At 31.0% G+C, this 18,045-nt stretch overlaps 3 protein-coding genes across 5 annotated transcripts; 1 reads left to right on the top strand and 2 right to left on the bottom strand.

Annotated features, from left to right (window-relative positions):
* LOC119614324 (activating signal cointegrator 1 complex subunit 2) lies at positions 1 to 2,796 on the top strand. The gene is made up of 5 exons (XM_037970465.1): positions 1 to 93; positions 166 to 404; positions 628 to 1,386; positions 1,448 to 1,588; positions 1,645 to 2,796. The coding sequence occupies exons 1-5, from the start codon at positions 64 to 66 to the stop codon at positions 2,687 to 2,689; spliced, it is 2,214 nt and encodes a 737-aa protein (XP_037826393.1). The 5' UTR covers positions 1 to 63; the 3' UTR covers positions 2,690 to 2,796.
* Positions 2,797 to 2,879: 83 nt separating this feature from the next.
* Positions 2,880 to 4,105, bottom strand: LOC119614325 (lymphokine-activated killer T-cell-originated protein kinase). The gene has a single exon (XM_037970466.1). The coding sequence runs from the start codon at positions 3,983 to 3,985 to the stop codon at positions 2,987 to 2,989; it is 999 nt and encodes a 332-aa protein (XP_037826394.1). The 5' UTR covers positions 3,986 to 4,105; the 3' UTR covers positions 2,880 to 2,986.
* Positions 4,106 to 5,623: 1,518 nt separating this feature from the next.
* On the bottom strand, positions 5,624 to 17,756 carry LOC119614326 (regulator of G-protein signaling loco-like). 3 transcript variants are annotated; one of them, XM_037970468.1, is made up of 6 exons: positions 17,508 to 17,756; positions 15,025 to 15,811; positions 7,674 to 8,417; positions 6,609 to 7,607; positions 6,235 to 6,481; positions 5,624 to 6,168 (listed from the first exon to the last, which is right to left on the bottom strand). In XM_037970468.1, the coding sequence occupies exons 2-6, from the start codon at positions 15,475 to 15,477 to the stop codon at positions 5,780 to 5,782; spliced, it is 2,832 nt and encodes a 943-aa protein (XP_037826396.1). In that variant the 5' UTR covers positions 15,478 to 15,811; positions 17,508 to 17,756; the 3' UTR covers positions 5,624 to 5,779. The 3 variants fall into 3 exon arrangements, with proteins under 3 accessions (XP_037826396.1, XP_037826397.1, XP_037826395.1); XM_037970469.1 differs by lacking the exon at positions 17,508 to 17,756 and adding an exon at positions 17,158 to 17,358; XM_037970467.1 differs by lacking the exon at positions 17,508 to 17,756 and having other exon boundaries at positions 15,025 to 16,067.
* Positions 17,757 to 18,045: the final 289 nt, after the last annotated feature.

Below are 18,045 nucleotides of genomic sequence, written 5' to 3'. Positions count from 1 at the left end.
TAAAATATTTCGCTTTTTGTGCAATTTCAGCAATTGATGAAAAATTAATTGTAATTCGAAAATATGCCAACAAATATAGTAAATGAATTTAAGGTGAGACCATTTTTCATTTAATATTTTTAAATATTAATAAAAATATAAATTTTATTATTATTATTTAACTAGAATCCGGATAACAAATCTTTAAAGGATTTATTTTTCCCTGTCGTGCTCGATGATGGAGTTAAAAAGAACGTGTGTGCTTTGGACAAATATTGGGCTCCCCGGTCGATATTTTCTAACTACACTAGTTTGGTGGTAGCTGGTGGTCATTACAAAACCGGCGCCGCTTTACAGGAATGGCAACATGAGGCAGACAATTTTAAAAATGATTTGGAGTTCTTATTGAGCTTAAAGCATCATGAGTATGTATACGATCCTTGCTAAAAACAGTATTCACTTTAAAATTGCGAAAGAAAGCATTCTTACTTCATAATATTTATTATATAGCTGGAAAATAGCTTGATCTCTGGAAGTTAAAATAAATTTAAAATTTTGTTTTTGTTTTCAATATATTTATAAGAATGAAAATGTTGTTTCTATATTGTGAAACAGGCAGTTAAATATTTCATAATTTGCTATTTTCAGATTTTGGTCCTATATGGTATTTCAGAAATCTGCTCTGGGCTGCATAGTATCATTTCTTCAAAAGGCTACACCATTCTATATAAACATTTGTTCGCAGCCTCCCAGTGACAATGTGCAAGCTGATTATGAGACATTACTCAATTTGGTATTACGTATCATTTGTCGTCTATTAACACCTAAAGAGTCAGCCGATTGCTGGTTAAAGAAAGATGATATGCGTGAACTAATCTATAAAAATTATCTGATCTCTGTGCCCATGCTCTTTGACTTACTGGTGGCGGTGGGAAATGCTTGTCCTGAAAATGCTGCCATATTGCAGCGAATTTTTGATACTCTCCTGAACATAGAACCGAACTATAAAAAGGATCTAATAGCGGCCTTAAACTTCTTTCGTGCTGCCTTTCGTTCCATTCAAACACAAACCGAGAATGAGGGTTTTGAAGGGGCGGGTGGTGGTCTGCCCGATGACACTTGTGAAACCCCCTTCGATGATGTGGCTTTGTACACTTTGGACTGTGCCTTCACATTAAGTGTTCTACTGAACGTTTGTCCTGCGGTTAGGAGTTTGTGTGGAGAAATGAAATTGGGTCAAAGTATAGCAAATTTTTATGATAATACTTTGGCATTTTTGTATAAAAATATTTATCTTATAAATGAAACTGCCAAAAGTTTAATGTGGCTTAATCAGGCCCGTTTGCAGTTCTTGCAAGCATTTCGTAGTATCTCCTACTCCTATGTGGAAGAGGTACTGGCAAAACCGTAAGCAGTGAAAAATTTATTAAAAATGGAGATCATTTTTAAATTAATTTATAATTTTCAGCAAAGCCAGTATAATGGCCACCGAAGAATTTATTGGTTTATTAACTGAGTGCCTGTCAGAACAGACTTTTGTTATAGATTATGAGAGACACTTTTCCGTGGCTTTGGATATGGAGATATTGAAACAGGCTTGCGAGGATTTGTATGTTTACATATTTTTAATAAAAGCTTATAATTATTTAATATACAACTTTCTAGGGACACCTTTAAGGCTAACTTTGTGGTACAGGGTTATCAAAAAGAAGCTGAAACTGCGGAAAAGGAAACGATAAACAATTTACAAAACTTAATAGCGAATCATGAGTTATTGAATACCAATGATGCAATTAACCAAACAAAATCTAAAGTTGAAGAAAAAGTAAACGAACCTGTTAACAAACCTAAACCATCTTCTGAACGTGATTTGGAATTGGAAGTTACAATGGTTTTAGATTGTTTACCACACTTGGGCACGGGTTTTGTGAGAAAACTTATATCACGTTATGACACCAGTGAAGAAGCTATAGCCGCTGTTCTGGAAAATAATTTGCCTCCTGATCTAGCCCAGGCCGATCACAGTGAAGTTTATATTCCACCCGATCCTCAAGATAAATTATATGAACAGACTGGCGTCAAACACTTTAATATTTATGATGGCGATAAATACGATGTAATGACACAGGACAATCCCCAGTGCATTATAAAACAAGGCAAAGGTTTTCCCAATGCTCCTCAAAATGCTACACAACTATTGGATGACAAACGCGATTTGGCAGCCATTAAACACCGTTATCAAGAATATTCCCTCGTCACCGAAAGAGATTCCGATGATGACGAATATAACGATGAGTATGATGATAGTTATGAAGCTTTACTAGAGAGTGAAACTCGAGTGGTCAAGTCTAAAGATCTTAAGAATGTCTTGGCTAATGTGGCCGATGTATCGGAGGATGAAAGCGAAAGCGAGGAAGAGGAATCCTCACAACAAACGGATAACAACCAACGCAATAAAAATGGCAATTTCTGTGAAAATCCGGAAGACATAAGAGCTCGCTATGAAGCCCGACGTCAGGCAAAATGGGCAAAAAAAGGAAATTTTGTGCCACAGCAGCAACCAAAAGATGTGGTGGGTCGTGCCAAAGGTCAAGGTCAGGAGAAAGATGTCTTACGCAATCGCCAGAAAAAGGAGGCCAATAAGTCGTCCCGAGCTAATCATAATCGTAAGGCCGGTGCTGCTTTTAAACAAAGTAAGGGTATGTTTTAAGTTATAATTCACTTCTCTGCTAAATATGTTGAACATAATAAATGTAAAAATTGGAGGTTTTGGAAATAACCATAATAATAATAATGTATTTTAGAGAGGTAATGCAATAACGAATGCATAAAATTGTCTTTATTGAGAACGAATATTGATTACTTTTGAAAAGAATTTGTTGAAGATTTTTAATACTCGGTGGTGTTAAAATGTAATATATTTTTTAAAATTCTTAGGCATAAAGAGAATTCAATTCAGTTAAAATAAAACTTAGAGGTTAAGAATAAGTTTTTACACACAAAACTATTAATTTTCTTGGTCCTTTGTCAAAGAATCATAAATAACCTTTGCCGTGGGACGATTGTCCGGTGAAGAGTTCGTGCACAAGTAAAATAACTCCACTATAATGTTATAATCATCATTTAGCTCAAATGCCTGCGGTAAAGCGGGTCTAGTACCATAAGCCATTTCCATGAGTGTAAAATTTCCCGGTTTATCGTTGTCCTCATCATCTGAAGCAATTTCACTTTCTGTGTCGTCCAAACTTAAGGTATGAGGTGGCACTAAGGCAATAGTTTCGTAAACAATCAAGCCAAAACTGAAAATTTCTGCTTTACAGTCAATAACATCTTCTTCGCTTATAACTTCCGGAGCAGACCATAGATTTGTGCCGACATAGTGTAGAAGAGGATTTTCTGCGAAATTCACTACTCCCTCATTGTTTAAAGGTAAACTTACGCCAAAATCACAAAGTTTACATATCTCAAACTCGCCCTTAACCAAAACATTGTGTGATTTTAAATCTCCATGCAGCATTTTTACTTCTGTGTGTAAATAATCCAAAGCACTGGATATGTCAAGCATCATTCTCTTTATATGTTGAGCCGGCAATGCGTTGAGACCCTCTTCTAAACGATTTTCCAATAATATACCCAACGAAGTACTGCAGCATTCCAAAGCCAAGGTATCAACACCATTTTTCTTATCCTGTTTTATGGCACGAAAACCCACAATATTTGGATGTTTTAGTTTGCGTAAAATTTCTGCCTCTTTAACTATTCTTTCATTGAAAAGTTTGGAATTTTCTTTGTTTGTGGCTCTTACACGTTTGGAAACTCTTTTAATGGCCCAGGGAGAACGTATCTGTCCGGTAGGACGAGGAGAACGTTCCAAATAATAAACATTAACGCCGGTGCCATAACCCAAACTTTTCATGAGTGGTGATGCGGGTACTTGGAATGGGGTATTGGGTTCTTGGGCATTAGTTAAATGTAAATTACGTAAAACACGTTTGGGTGTTTCCATTTTACTAAAAACTTGATTTGTTTTAATTATTTAATATTTTATTTTAAATTTTAAAATTGTTTACTAAAATTGTACGACGCGCGTGAGATACAAGCCGAATCGACGGTTGCGGCGCAACCATTTTAGGTCGGCGGCTTATTATAGAAAATATCGGCGGCGGCTAAATTGTTGGCTCAATTTAACTTTTTCTTCAATTGATCTTAAAAGAGTTTACTATATTGAAAAATCTCTGTATAATAGTCTGTTATATAGAAACCTGTCTCTATATAAGCTGAAAATGGACATTATTATAGTAGTTTTCACTATATTAATATTATAAGAATTAAAAAAGTGGCAACTCCGTTCAAATTGGTGAAATAATTTTCTGAAATACATGTGCGATTCCAATCTTTAACAGCGGCATGCAAAATATTACCGACGGCCAGCCGCCGAATTGAACCTTCTCGGCTTCTATCTCTGCGCGCGTCCTCGTTATTTTGAAACTAATGTTTTTTTTTCAAACAGTGCTGCCATAGAGTTGGTAAATTAAATTATGAACATGTGGCAGTATTTTTGCCTTGTATTGCCAACTAAAAATCTTGATATCAGTTGGCAAGTACAATTACATAAATAAATGGCGGTTAAAAAAGTAAAATTCTATCTGTGAATAAAGTGTAGTAAAAAATGATAACAAAAAAAGTTTTTAATATAAAAATGTGAAGTGTTTATTTGTTTTTATTTTGTTTGTTAAACAAAGAGCATTTAAATTACATAATTTAAAGTTTATTAATGAAAAAATTAACATATTAAAAAAGGCAAATTAGTTAGCGGAATGCACTAGAATAGTGATTAATGTCAAGTTTTTGAGATACAATTTTTATGAATAAAAGGTAAGTTTTAAAATATGTATGTACATATATAGTATTATTTGGGATTACTTGTGTGCTGAGGGTATTTTCCTTTAGTGGTGATATTTAACACTTACAAATAATCGTCCCACATAGTACCTTGACTTTTTGTCCATCATCTGTTCCAGAAAAACCTTCAGGTTGCTAGCGCCAATGTTATTTTTGGCCGATTGGGAATTGGATCGTTGTGCAGCGAAGAACAATTTCTTTACTTTTTTCAGGCCATTGAAAAAGTCTAAACAATTTTAAAAATAATTCAATGAAATTGGTATATTTATTAAAATTATTTTGGTATTGATTTAAATATTATTGTACTAATGCACAGTGAGACAGAATCAATAATTTTTGGATATATGTATGTATGTAGATCTGGTATTCTAAACGGTTGGGTCGATCGGATTAAAAGTTGAGATGGGCGTAGCCAAGGGGTATTCGATTATGTTTTGAAAATGGACCCCATAAATGATCACGTGGCGGCGCTATACCAAAAAAATTTGAAAGACTGGTTTCCTTCATTCCGAGTTTGAGATTCTAAAACATGTGGCCCAAAATTGAAATTTGGATCATATTTTTGAACCAACATGTTCTTCGTAATGTTACCTTTTAAAAAACAGCAAAAATCTACTGATGTAAAATTTTATTCCGAACAGACCAGCCACTTAGAAATGCCCGATTTATAAAGCATTCTGATTCTGTTTATTTTTAGAACTTTTAAAAAGTCTTTAATTAAACACTTTGCAATCTTCATAGTATTGAATACTTTTCATATATTTTATTGCTTAATTTAAAAATAAGAAAAAATAAACATTTTTATATACAAAATAACGATTATTTGGTTAAAATTACATATAGATAAATAAACAAACAAACATACATAAATAAGTATAAAAAATTCAGTAATATATTGCTATTGGAGTGTTGTTTGGTCAGAGATATTAAAACCCCAATTAGAGGGTTTTGTTGGTAGAACCTTTGGTTTTGGTGGTAAAGGTGGTGGTCCTTTATTAGCTGCATTTATTGTTGTCGAATCACTTTCATTTTGCGTTTTAATTGATTCGGTAGAATGTCTATTTAATGGTAATTTATTGCCTAAAGAATGTCTAGTTAAAGGCTGAGGTCTTTCTAGGCTTAAAGGACGTTCATTAAGGGGATTTGTTTTATTAACCGGACTTAAATTAGCTCTTATGCGTCGTAAATTTACGGCAGACATTTGATCAGTTTCATTGCTATTATCATTATTGTTTTCTGTAGAGATTTGATTATCCAAACGTGTTTTTAAGCTCAGGAGTAGTTCATCTATAAATAAAGAATAATTTATTAAAGCTTTCTTTCTATTTGAGTTTTAATTGTGTTACAACAAACCTTGTTTTTCTGCCACTCTTTCGGTAACTTGTAATTTTACACCTGCCTTCAGTTTGGCTATGATGGGTTTATTAAATTCGTTTGATGTTTGAGAGCTATTTGAGGAGACATTAGCTTCCATGGAATGTTGTTGATTGTTGGACGCATATGGTTTATTTTTCAGTCGTAACATTGACATGACTTGTCCATCTTTTTTACTGTTCAAGGTGCCAAACATTGAGGAGGCTTCTGAACCGCATTCATCAGACTGCAATAGAAAAGGGACGGTCTCAATTTGTTACATATGTATATGTAAGTTAAGGGGGTAAGTATTTCCAACAGAGTTTAAAAGGAAATTTCGTTCGATATAAAATGCCTATAAATATATAACTTACCTTAATAGAATACTGATCTGTCATCTGTAGTTTAGATTCCGGCTTTGCTTTATCCTGTATAATATCATTAAAAATACTATTGGTGATTGCATCTAAATTATTTTGCGAACTTCGTAAATTATTGCGAAAACTATTGCCCATGGCATTACGTGCCACTATTTCATTTGCCAATTCTTTAGATTTCAACCATTTCATGGAAATATTATCATTTTGATAGTCCACCATACTGCTGGCCGTTTCTCCAGTCTTCTTTACAACCACAATTTGCAAACGTAGACCATCGGCTGTTGTTACCAGTTGACTTAAATCAATTTTTTCTTGATTATCACGACGTAAAACATCGACCGCCTCCAATTCATAATTGTATTTCTGTAGAATTGGTCTCACTACTTCGTGTAAATATTTCTTTGGTTTACTTTTAACTGAAATAACTTTGGGATCGGGTAAATAGAGTTTAAAAGTGACACGCTGTTCGATCTCTACTTCTTCGCCGGCCAGCTCCTGAGTGGAGGCTTGTAAATCCATGGCTTTGTTGTGACCTTTAATGACCACTTCGTACAGTTTGTAGCGTAAGCCACGTTTTTCCAAGACACGTTCCACCAATTGTTGTATGGTCTCGTTGGGTTTTATCTGTACAATGGTGGTGGCACCATCACAGAATTTAACCCGACATAGAGAGCAACCAATTTCCACTGCTTTTAGGGAAGTGGGTAGAGATGATCTTAGATTTTGTATTTGACTATCAGAGTTTTCTGCAGGTGGTTTGGTGGTTTGTGGAGGAGGTAGAGTAGAAGAGAATTGGGCCAGTTTAGAGGAGGGTACTAAGAGAGTATTTAAACCATTCGAACTGCCATCGGAAGAGTTATTATCATTATTAGCTAAGGAATGTTCTTCATTTAACAGATCCACACGATCACGGGATTTACTTCTAGTTTTACGATGCCAAGGTAAGATTATTTTACGGCGGCGATCTTCGGCGTTGCTGGCCGATTTTTTTAACTGAAAATATAAGAAATACAAATTTAAAATATTTACTTTGTATATGAAATAAAAAAAACAACTTACCTTTGGTGAGGCATTTTGTAAAAAATTTGTCTTCAATAAAGCATCCAAATTTTCAGCACCATACGGTAAAGGTTGATCTTTTTCCTCTGCTAGCACACAATTCTTATATAAATCGGAACGTATAAAACGTTGATAACTGTCGAATTTCATTAAATGAAATATTTGTTTTTGTGCCGCTACAAATAAATTACTTTCAGCATTTTTTAGCATATCCTCGGTTAGATTGCGTGTCTGCGAATCCAAATTGACGGGCTCACGACAGCCATTGGCTAAATATTTTTGAAATATTTGTTTAGCCTGAGCCTGACGCTCGCTGAGATTTTCCGTATTACGATAACGTTCACAGCTTGTCCAAAAGTAAATATTTTCAGCAGAAAATTCCAATTTCAAGAATTCCGCAAATGTGGCCAATGCTGCTGGCTCCTGCAATAAATGTTCAAAAGAATTGGCCCATGATTTGACCCCATTGCTTTGTGAGTTAATCAACTTTTCCGATTGTGTACGCATAGGCATTTTCTGATTAGCACTCGGTGATGTTTTAATATGGGAACATGGTTTGGGATCTGAGGAGGATGTATGACTAAAGACATTACTTTCTGTTGTAATCATGGAAGCTGAACAACGTAAACCGGGACTCTTTTGCTTAGCACCACTTAAAGCATATTTATCGGAGCGAGGTGTACGTAAAGAGGATTGTTCCCAGACACGGCGAAATGGTGAAGTATTACCGGGAAATAGGCGAGTCTATGGAAAAGGAGTAGAAAGTTATTGTTTATAAGTTTAATGATCTTTAATTCTTTTTTTTTTATATGAATTATTATTCATTTGCTAGACAAAGTGACTAATTTGTAAAATCTAGTACAAATGCATTTGTGTTATGTGCACAGAGGAAATTAATATTGCTGCAAAATCACCAATGCTAATATTAATTATAATACAGGGTGCTGTGAAAAGGTTTTGACAATTTATTTTTATTTATTTGCTAGAATTTCTGAATTAACAATTTGCTTTTTTATTTTATTTCCAAAGATTTTTTATTTGAGGTCACGCTTGAATTGAATTTACTTTGACTATTTTAAATAAACATTCAAATAATTTGAATTTCAATTCACTACTTTTTGAATAATGCTAATAACACTTTTGTGCTTTGTACTGAGTTAAAACATCTTTCAAATAGATAGATAGATAGATAGATAGATAGATAGATAGATAGATAGATAGATAGATAGATAGATAGATAGATAGATAGATAGATAGATAGATAGATAGATAGATAGATAGATAGATAGATAGATAGATAGATAGATAGATAGATAGATAGAGATAGATAGATAGATAGATAGATAGATAGATAGATAGATAGATAGATAGATAGATAGATAGATAGATAGATAGATAGATAGATAGATAGATAGATAGATAGATAGATAGATAGATAGATAGATAGATAGATAGATAGATAGATAGATAGATAGATAGATAGATAGATAGATAGATAGATAGATAGATAGATAGATAGATAGATAGATAGATAGATAGAGATAGATAGATAGATAGATAGATAGATAGATAGATAGATAGATAGATAGATAGATAGAGATAGATAGATAGATAGATAGATAGATAGATAGATGGATAGATAGATAGATAGATAGATAGATAGATAGATAGATAGATAGATAGATAGATAGATAGATAGATAGATAGATAGATAGATAGATAGATAGATAGATAGATAGATAGATAGATAGATAGATAGATACAATATTATTTTTTCGAAACTCCTGACAAAAATTCTCTTCTCATTGTCAAATCTCATTGAAATGTCATCCTTAAGTGTAATTTACAAATGACTTGTCATTAATTACTTTATAAATAAATTCATTTATAAATTTCTGGTGACAAACCCAGTATATAACGTGTGTTTCGTTTAATTGTATGTACATTCATATGTATTTGTTAAACATTCTCGTATCTTATAAAGTGTCAATTTAAAATCAATTCAATTTCAGACATTTACAAATTTGCATAAATAATTGTTAACAATCTGAACAGTTTTTCATTCTTATTTTTTGGCATATGAACTTAAAATAAACGTATAAGTACGTATTTTTTGCTGTTGCTGCTGCTGTTGTTGTTGCAGGAAGTGAACAATTTAAATATTATAATAATAAAGCAGTAGATTTAAATCAAAATTAATTAAAAATCAAGCTACAAACGAAAGATGCATTTTGTTGCACGTTGAGGTTTATGTGAATGATGTGTGTGTGTGTGAGCTACTTAAACGGTTTTTTGTGCAAAAAAAAAAAAAAAAAAAAAAAATCAAAATAAGTGAAACCTAGATGTAGATCAGGGACTATGGCTGGTAGACGACAGACAGACATAACGACAGATAAATAAATAGACATACGGGTAGAGAGAAATAATAAATCAAATGACTCAATTAGGCCTCAATAACGAGTCATGCAATTAACTGACAAATTGTTTAATCTAACAAGTAACAAGTAGAAATATTATATTTATTCGGTTTAACTGAATGTAATTATACCCTTTGTTATCTCAAATTTGGTCTAATAATTTTCTATGGATATTAATTTGTCCCAATTTGTTTTCTATAGAAAAAATTGTCCCAATTCATATTTAATAGAACAAATTTGCCAAAAGTATAAATTAATTTGTCATAAACTATTTTCTATAAACATTTTTTACTAAAATGTTGTATATAGAAAAAGTTTTCTATAGAAAAAAATTGTTCTAAATTACTTTACATGGATAAAAATGTGTCCTAAAATATTTTTTAACTAAAAAATTTAGTCTCAAATTTTTTTCTTTAGAAAAATTGTTTTCCCAAATTTGCACCAATTTTTTTTTTGTATGGAAAAAAGTTTGTCTCCAATTGTTTTTTGTACAGAAAACAAATTATTTACTATAAAAAAATGTGTTCCAAATTTGTCCAGTTTCCTATAGAAGTAAAATTGTGGACAAAAATGTGTCCAAAATTGTTTTTTATAGAAAATATTTAGTCTCCAAAAATTTTTAGTTCTTCAATTTTATGTGTAAATCTCCTTTTATATTTTATTTTACAAAATAAACTTCCACTGGACGTAAACTTTCCCCGGCCACTGTGCAAAAATGTTTTTTCATTTACAATGTTTTTCTAAGTAAAAATACCACATTTTTCCCATCACCCCTCTCAACAAATTTAATATGAAACCCATCAAACATAAAAAATAATAATAAAAAAACTTTCTTCATTTTAATAGACGTTTTTTTTTCTCGTTTCAATTTAGAAATTAATTTCAAATTGTGTACAGGTTTTTAACAGTGTCCAATGTTTCAACAATTTTTTTTCAATTACTTTTTATAATCTAATCATTTGGCCAACAATCTAAAAACAAATATATTTATTTTTAAGTTTTTTTTCTTAACAAAAATAGTCATACACTTTTTTAGATAAATAAAAAACAATTTCGCGAAAATCCTCTTCGAATTAATTAATACTTCGTTATATTGCTAAAATAGTTCCAAAGTTGTGGAGCTGTAGTTGGGGGGTTTAAGAGGGAGTTTAGCTCAATTTATGGTATTTTAATTGCAAAAGAGAAAACGTGACTATTATTTATGGTATTGGGAGACAGTAAAGAATTCAAATTAGTTTTTTTTTCTTCTAGCTTTCTTGCTGAACACTTAATTAATACATATTTAACAATATACATAACTAAGCTCTTACTTTTTTTGTATGCAAAAATTAATTATAAAAGTTTAATTTATTCAAAACCATTTACGTTTCTTTGTTTAAACAAATAACCCGCACATTTGTTGCTTTTTTTCTCGTCAATTTTTGCCAGTTTTATTAATTTAAGTTAAATTTTCTTAAAAAGTAAAATTTCTTTCAATTAAAGCCAAAAGTAACATTATTTTTTTATTGTGAAATTTTGTTTTTTTTTTTCTTTATTATTATTTTTTATATTTTAAATCAGTTGCGCACTATTTCGACATTATTTTTGTGTTGTGTGTAAAATTTCAACTTCAACGCTCAAAATACAACTGAAATTTTGCAAATGAAAGAAAAAGAAAATAGATTCAACAAAATGTTGAAAACATCAAGTCAAACATATAAAAAAAGAAATAATATTCATCATATACAGTGACGACGACGAGTATAATTTTTACTCATAGTGTATTTCATATTTCCCCTATAGTTAAAAGCGTTGCGGGTTGGTTAGAGTACCAGCAAATCTATAGTAAAGTAGTAAATTGAAAGTACCCATTATTAATTGAAATTCCCAGAGAAAGAGAATTGTATGAGAAGAGAAGATACTATAGTTGAGAGGGATTTGGAAATTCTTTTTTTTTATAACTAAAGTACACTTTTCAGTACCATAGGGATGAAATTGGTACTTTTTTGAAAAAGTTCCAGTATGTAATAATATAAAGTCTAAAATATATTGATGATTTAACTGCCGATAGTGTAGGGATATGTCTGAATTTGAATTTGTATCTAAGAGATCTTCTGGGGTTCAGTCGTAATTCAGACCAAATTTAAAATTATCTAGAAGGAATGAAATGGTTTTAATGTTAGAAGTGTTCAAAGTTAGGTTCAAAAAGTGTCTGTATTCTGAATTATAGAAAAATTTTTCGAATTTTTGTTAAAGTTTCTAAAGGAAAGCGATGCAATTTTCCGGTTGTCTTAAGTTCTTGATGAAATCCTAATCCACCAAAATTTGCCATAAACAGTTAACACTGATCAACTATGTATTGTGATCGTTTTGTAATGGACATCCTTGACTATTGAGGCAAAATTTCTCGAATGCCAATGATATTTTCTTCAATTCGACTGCTACGTCGTCACTTAAGCACTAGCACAATTTGTAATCTTTAGTTGATTAGAATTTTTAATCCAAACGTTCAATAGTCCGTCCTTTTGGGTATTAAGAAGCGTTATGCACCAAAAAAATGCAAGAAATTCCACTCGGAGGAAGTTACGATTCAAGTTAATGAAAATAATTAGATTCAGATTCGATAGATGGGTAAATATGATAGGTGATCACTATAGTTTTCAATCGAATAAAGATGTGGCTAATTCCCTATATAAAATATATTAGATTACAATGGTTGTAGTGGTTAGTTCATCGTAGAACCTATTGCCGATTCATTCCATTCTTGATACCAAGTGTTCTAGGGCAGTGTGCAGATTATCAGCTCAATTGTCACTACTTCCTTAATATCCTCGCAAAACCCGTAAAAATCTGGTAGCTAATAGAACAATGCCCTGTTGAAATCCCAGTCAGAATCCTTAGACTGCATCTATATGGTCTAATAAGTATCTTCGTTGCTTTCACAACAAGTCTTGTCCATAATGCCTTTGATAATTTGAAATCAATTTCATTATTCCAGGATTGATTGATAAAGTATCGGAACCTTTCAGAGATCTGCCTATAATAGTGACAAATGTGCGGTATATCCTCTAGCGCCTTTCATTTAGCTAAAGATTTGGACCTAACCTCTGTAGTTCGTCGCTTACCAGATCTCCGCTTCATCTGGCAGTCTGAAGGACCTTTTTAAACACATCTCTATAAACAATGAAGATCGCCGGCGTTGATTACTTATGATCGTTGATATTAAGTAAGCAGCAGGGACTGAAATTCTCTAATCAATTGTAAATTGAAAAAAGTACTTTAACAAAAATAGTACCAATCAATGTAATAATTTTTCATCCCTACCAAAGAAAATATTACAAGAAAGAGAAAAGAGCGGGAGAAAGAGAGTAATTTACTCAGAATTAAGTTACATAGAAATAAACAAACGAAATGTATCTACAAATGTATATATGTTTGTATATATGTATGTATCTATGTAAATAATAAATATTAATCAAAATTTTGTTGATGTGATGCATTCTTTTTTGTTTTTTTTTTTCGTCTTTTTAATATTCACCTTTCATAATTTTGAGTAAGACTATGTCAATCTATTACCAGTAAGAGAGAACGTGAGAATATTTTTTTCTGTTTATTATGGATTTTTTACATTCTAAAAGATACGTACGTATTTGGGCGAGTCCCATACACGTTGAGATCAGTGTTTTTTGTTATTATTGACTTAATAACTTCATTCATGGCTGGGAATGTTTGCTCGCTTGTAAAAATTTAAGAAAGAGAGGAGTCAGCAGTGAGAGTTTAATAATAATCAATTGATGTCACCGTGGTGGAACTACTGAGCACATGTAGTAGTTGTATGATTCAGTAAAATGATAACGAGAAAACGAAAATTCCATTAGTACGGTTTGCTACTGTTTATGGTATAAAAAAACATTTATTTTAACACTTTCTCGGCGGTGTATGGTCAATAATAATATTAATAAAAGTGGTCTTTTGTGGAACCATATTTGGGTTTAAGGAATTACTTTGTCATTTGTAATTAATGTGTTGTTTGAAGAGTATGGGAATTAATAGGGGGTATTCATAGAGATCGGAATAAAATGAATATTTGCAAAGTTTTTTGTTTTGCGGGTTTCGATCGGAAATTTCTTAAATTATATATAAATCGGAATTTATGGCGTGATTTGAGAGAATTGAGTCCAAAGTTAAAATTTACTTTTAAAGTGATATATTTAAAAAGTTCTTATTTTTTGGATAAGTTCGTGGTTTATATAATTTATCAAGAAAATATGTATATTTTTCCAAGGAGAAAAATGTTCCCTATTAAAGGACTTCTCTGTGGGATTTGTTCAAGTTCTTGAACTCAATATAATCGACATTGGTGTAAAAGTGCTGCAGTTAAGCTAATCTCACATAATTATTGATGTGGAAGAGATCTGTCATATCAAAAATCGGTTATTTAGCGAAGAAAATGTTTGGTAAGCGTAAACTGAGAAATTCAGACCTTGATCGTGATAATTTTTCAGCTGGTCTTTGTCAGAACGGTAATCACTATAAAGCAATGATCAACAATTTTGACTCAATAGGACATCATATCCATATGGGAAAGTCCCCAAGCGGGCACTAATGGAGTTCAAGAGTTGCAACATGTCATACATCGATGGCTATGATCAATTGACAAAGAAACTCTTTAGTGATCGTATATTGAAGGATCGAAAGACTTAGTCCATCTGGATCAATATTTTTTTAAAACTTTTGAACTATTTGACTAAAATTTTGTTATTGGAAATGGTGTAGCTTTTTAAATTAAATTAACGCTATTAATCACTGTTTTAAATAAAATATTAAACTACTAACACGTGGTGCATTTGAAAAATTATAAACTAAACACTTAACCCTCTTTAAAACTAGTCCTTAAAACAAGAACCATTAAGATATCCTACTTAAAATTACAAATAATTAAATCAAATACTTACACAAATACTTGAAGTACTTCCTATTCTTGATCTCTGATTATTTGTTGTATCCTCTAATACTTTTTTCTTGGGCTTTGAATCTGTTGTCGTCACAGCGCGGCAGGGCTTTGACGTGCGCATTTGTGTTGGGGGTAAATCAGTATTTTGTAAATTTTCATTATCACTAAGTGAACGACGTAAGTTTGTTATCTTGGCGCGTTTGACATGAAATGAACCACGTAAAAATCTAGCCAATTCGTAGGCAGCATTACGTTGCTGTTGTTTAGCAGATGCTGCCGCTACCGGTGGTGGTGTCACATTAAACGAGGGCAATAAAGGCGGATGTAAATCGAAATTAGACGATGATTCAGCCGAACAATTAGCAATATCTTCATCATTTGTCAAAAGTTGACTATCGTCATGATTGGAGAAATCCTCCTCGTCATCACAGCAGACTAAAGGTTTACAGCCCATATCTAAGTGCTCTAATACAGGGGAACTAGATCTACTCGAAGAGGGCGATAGTGAGGGAGTTGGGGGTAGAAAATATTGCTGCAAATTATCTCGGGGACATACTGACGTCTGACCCACACTCCTGCTACTTTCCGTATTACCAATATTGACTAAATGATCGTGTTGCAAGAAGAATCGTTTAAATTTCTTTGGTGTTGATTTAGCACTGCTATTGCAAGCTTGCAATTCTTCAAATTCTCTAACAAAACGACGCAAATTTTCGCGTTCACATTCGTTGAGACGACTGCGATTCTTTTGACGTTGCGGTGTTGATTGTATGTATTTAACCTCAAAACTAGATTCAAATGTACCCGAATCATTAATATGGGCAATTGATTGCACAAATGAATGTGGATGTAGCATTTTGTTGTTAATTTTATGAATGATTTAATATTTTGCGGTTAAATAATGTTTAGATGAAATGATTGTTCGGTATGAATAATGTAATGCGTTATGCGTTTTGGAGGTCTTTGGTTATCAATGTATGTATGTTTGAGGAGGATGATGATGATTTCAATATTTTTTGATTTTTAACTGTAAAAATGAAATTGTTAAAATTTTAATACATTTATTTAAATGTAATAAAGTTTTGATCATAACTATGAATAGATGAATGTATGTATGTTTGAATGAATTTATTATGAAAGTGAGTAATTAACGTTTAGAATTTTGTAATGATTTTTTAATAATAATAAAAAAATATGTGTACATGATTTGTTTTTATAATGAGAATTATGTAAAAGGTCATTGAAACTTTTTTTACACTTAAAAAAATAGGTTAAATATTATTTAAATATTGAAAATGAATAGTTTTGAAATTGTTAATTATTTCTTCATGAATGAAATAATGTCTTACTTTGTTATTTGTTAGAATTCATGAAACATTTACTTAAAGAAAGAATTTCTTAAAAATCATTGCATTAAATAAAGAAATTATCAATAATGAGAGAACTTTTAGAAAATATTTATTTAAAAAAAGAATTTATTGAAATTTTTTTTAATTAAGAGCTAATTCATCAAAAATCGCTAAAAGAAATCCAAATATTGCCAAAAAAATCACTCTTTCACTAAAATTAAAATTTTCACCAAAATCCCAAATTTTCACTAAAAGTTTTATATTTTTACTAAAAATGACATTTTTCCTTAAAAATTCAAACTAAAAAAATCAAAATTTTCACTAAAAATCAAAATATTCATTAAAAATACAAAATTTCACTAAAAATCTAATTTTTCGCTAAAAATCAGATTTTTAAAACAAATCGGATTTTTTAAAAAATTTTTGATATGATTTTTTTAATCGATTTTTCATTAAAAATCTAAATTTTTTCTAAAATCCAAATCTTTTTTTTTTTTAAAAAAAACTAAATTTTTCTAAAAATCCAAATTTTAACTGAAATAAAATTTCAAATTATTTACAATTCTCCTCTAACATTTTTCTAAGTGTATAATGAAATCAATATGTGTTTTTTAATCATTTGTTGTTGTTAAATATTTCAATATGTTTGAATTTTAAATAAAAAAAAAATAATTTCAGCATAAAACTGAATGAATAAATAAATGAATGGAATGTTTATATTCAACAACGTTTAACTTTTTCAAATGTGATTCATAATGAAATGACTGTTGGTTGGTATGTCTCACCTGGAACATGATTTGTTTTTTGTTTTGTTATTTACATTTGACGATTTGCAATTAATTAATATACAATATTGTTTAATATGAAATTAAATTTCAGCTTAACAATAGATAAATCCCAAGAATAATTTCCAGTTCATAGGAAAATGTTTTTTCCACTTTGAATGTAAGAATGAGTATGTACAATTAGGAAGTAATGATGATGTTGTTAATGATATTATAGCCGGTAGAGGTATTTAATCAAAATAAATAATTTTTATCAACAATTGTTGGATGATAAACACAATTTTGTTTTATTTGCTGCTTTTTTTTTACAAAAATTGATTAAACAGCTAAAATTTATTAAACACTATTACACTTATTTATCGGTTTGTTATTTAAGAATATACGTTTTTTTCTTTTTTTCTACTTAAACATTTGTGTTAAATAAATATTATCAACAATTAAATTGTTTCTTTTTTTATTTAATTTATTTTTTCATAAATTTTATGTAATTTTATATCACAGTTTAACTGCTCGAAATGGATTTTATTTATTTATTTAGTGTTGTAGCGTTGAGTTTTCATAAATGGTTTGTTCGTTTTTAAGTTAGTTTTAAGACTGACTCAACTACTTGAAATTTAATTTAAAATTTAGTATTTTTGAAATAAACAGAAACAGAAAACACACATACTAACAACAGCAGCTATAACTGCAAAATGACTTTTAGTGATCAAGAAGTCAGTCATTCAATATGTAATCGTATCGTATTGAATAAACAACCACTTCGTTCGTTCGCTTGTTTGGCTGGATCGCTGGCTGTTTGTTGGCTGACAAACTGACTGGGTTATGGGCTAACGTTTGATCGTGGTGGTTGTTAGTAGTGTCTTGACTCATCCGTTACAATATGACGAT

This window comes from Lucilia sericata, unplaced genomic scaffold (genome assembly GCF_015586225.1).
Source record: "Lucilia sericata isolate MDLA Ls3-8-SP2 unplaced genomic scaffold, ASM1558622v1 Contig002794F_arrow, whole genome shotgun sequence".
NCBI lineage: Eukaryota > Metazoa > Arthropoda > Insecta > Diptera > Calliphoridae > Lucilia > Lucilia sericata.
This window is presented reverse-complemented; position numbering and strand designations above follow the sequence as displayed.

What these genes read in the sequence shown, in the direction of transcription:
- LOC119614324 (XM_037970465.1), top strand. Translation starts at nt 64, where the DNA reads ATGCCAACAAATATAGTAAATGAATTTAAG. An exon ending in TTGAGCTTAAAGCATCATGA is followed by an intron (nt 405 to 627) that starts GTATGTATACGA and finishes TGCTATTTTCAG; the next exon opens with ATTTTGGTCCTATATGGTAT. An exon ending in GAAGAGGTACTGGCAAAACC is followed by an intron (nt 1,387 to 1,447) that starts GTAAGCAGTGAA and finishes TATAATTTTCAG; the next exon opens with CAAAGCCAGTATAATGGCCA.
- LOC119614325 (XM_037970466.1), bottom strand. Translation starts at nt 3,985, where the DNA reads ATGGAAACACCCAAACGTGTTTTACGTAATTTACATTTAACTAATGCC.
- LOC119614326 (XM_037970467.1), bottom strand. Translation starts at nt 15,879, where the DNA reads ATGCTACATCCACATTCATTTGTGCAATCAATTGCCCATATTAATGAT. An exon ending in GAAGTACTTCAAGTATTTGT is followed by an intron (nt 8,418 to 15,024) that starts GTAAGTATTTGA and finishes CCTTTTCCATAG; the next exon opens with ACTCGCCTATTTCCCGGTAA. An exon ending in TACAAAATGCCTCACCAAAG is followed by an intron (nt 7,608 to 7,673) that starts GTAAGTTGTTTT and finishes TTATATTTTCAG; the next exon opens with TTAAAAAAATCGGCCAGCAA.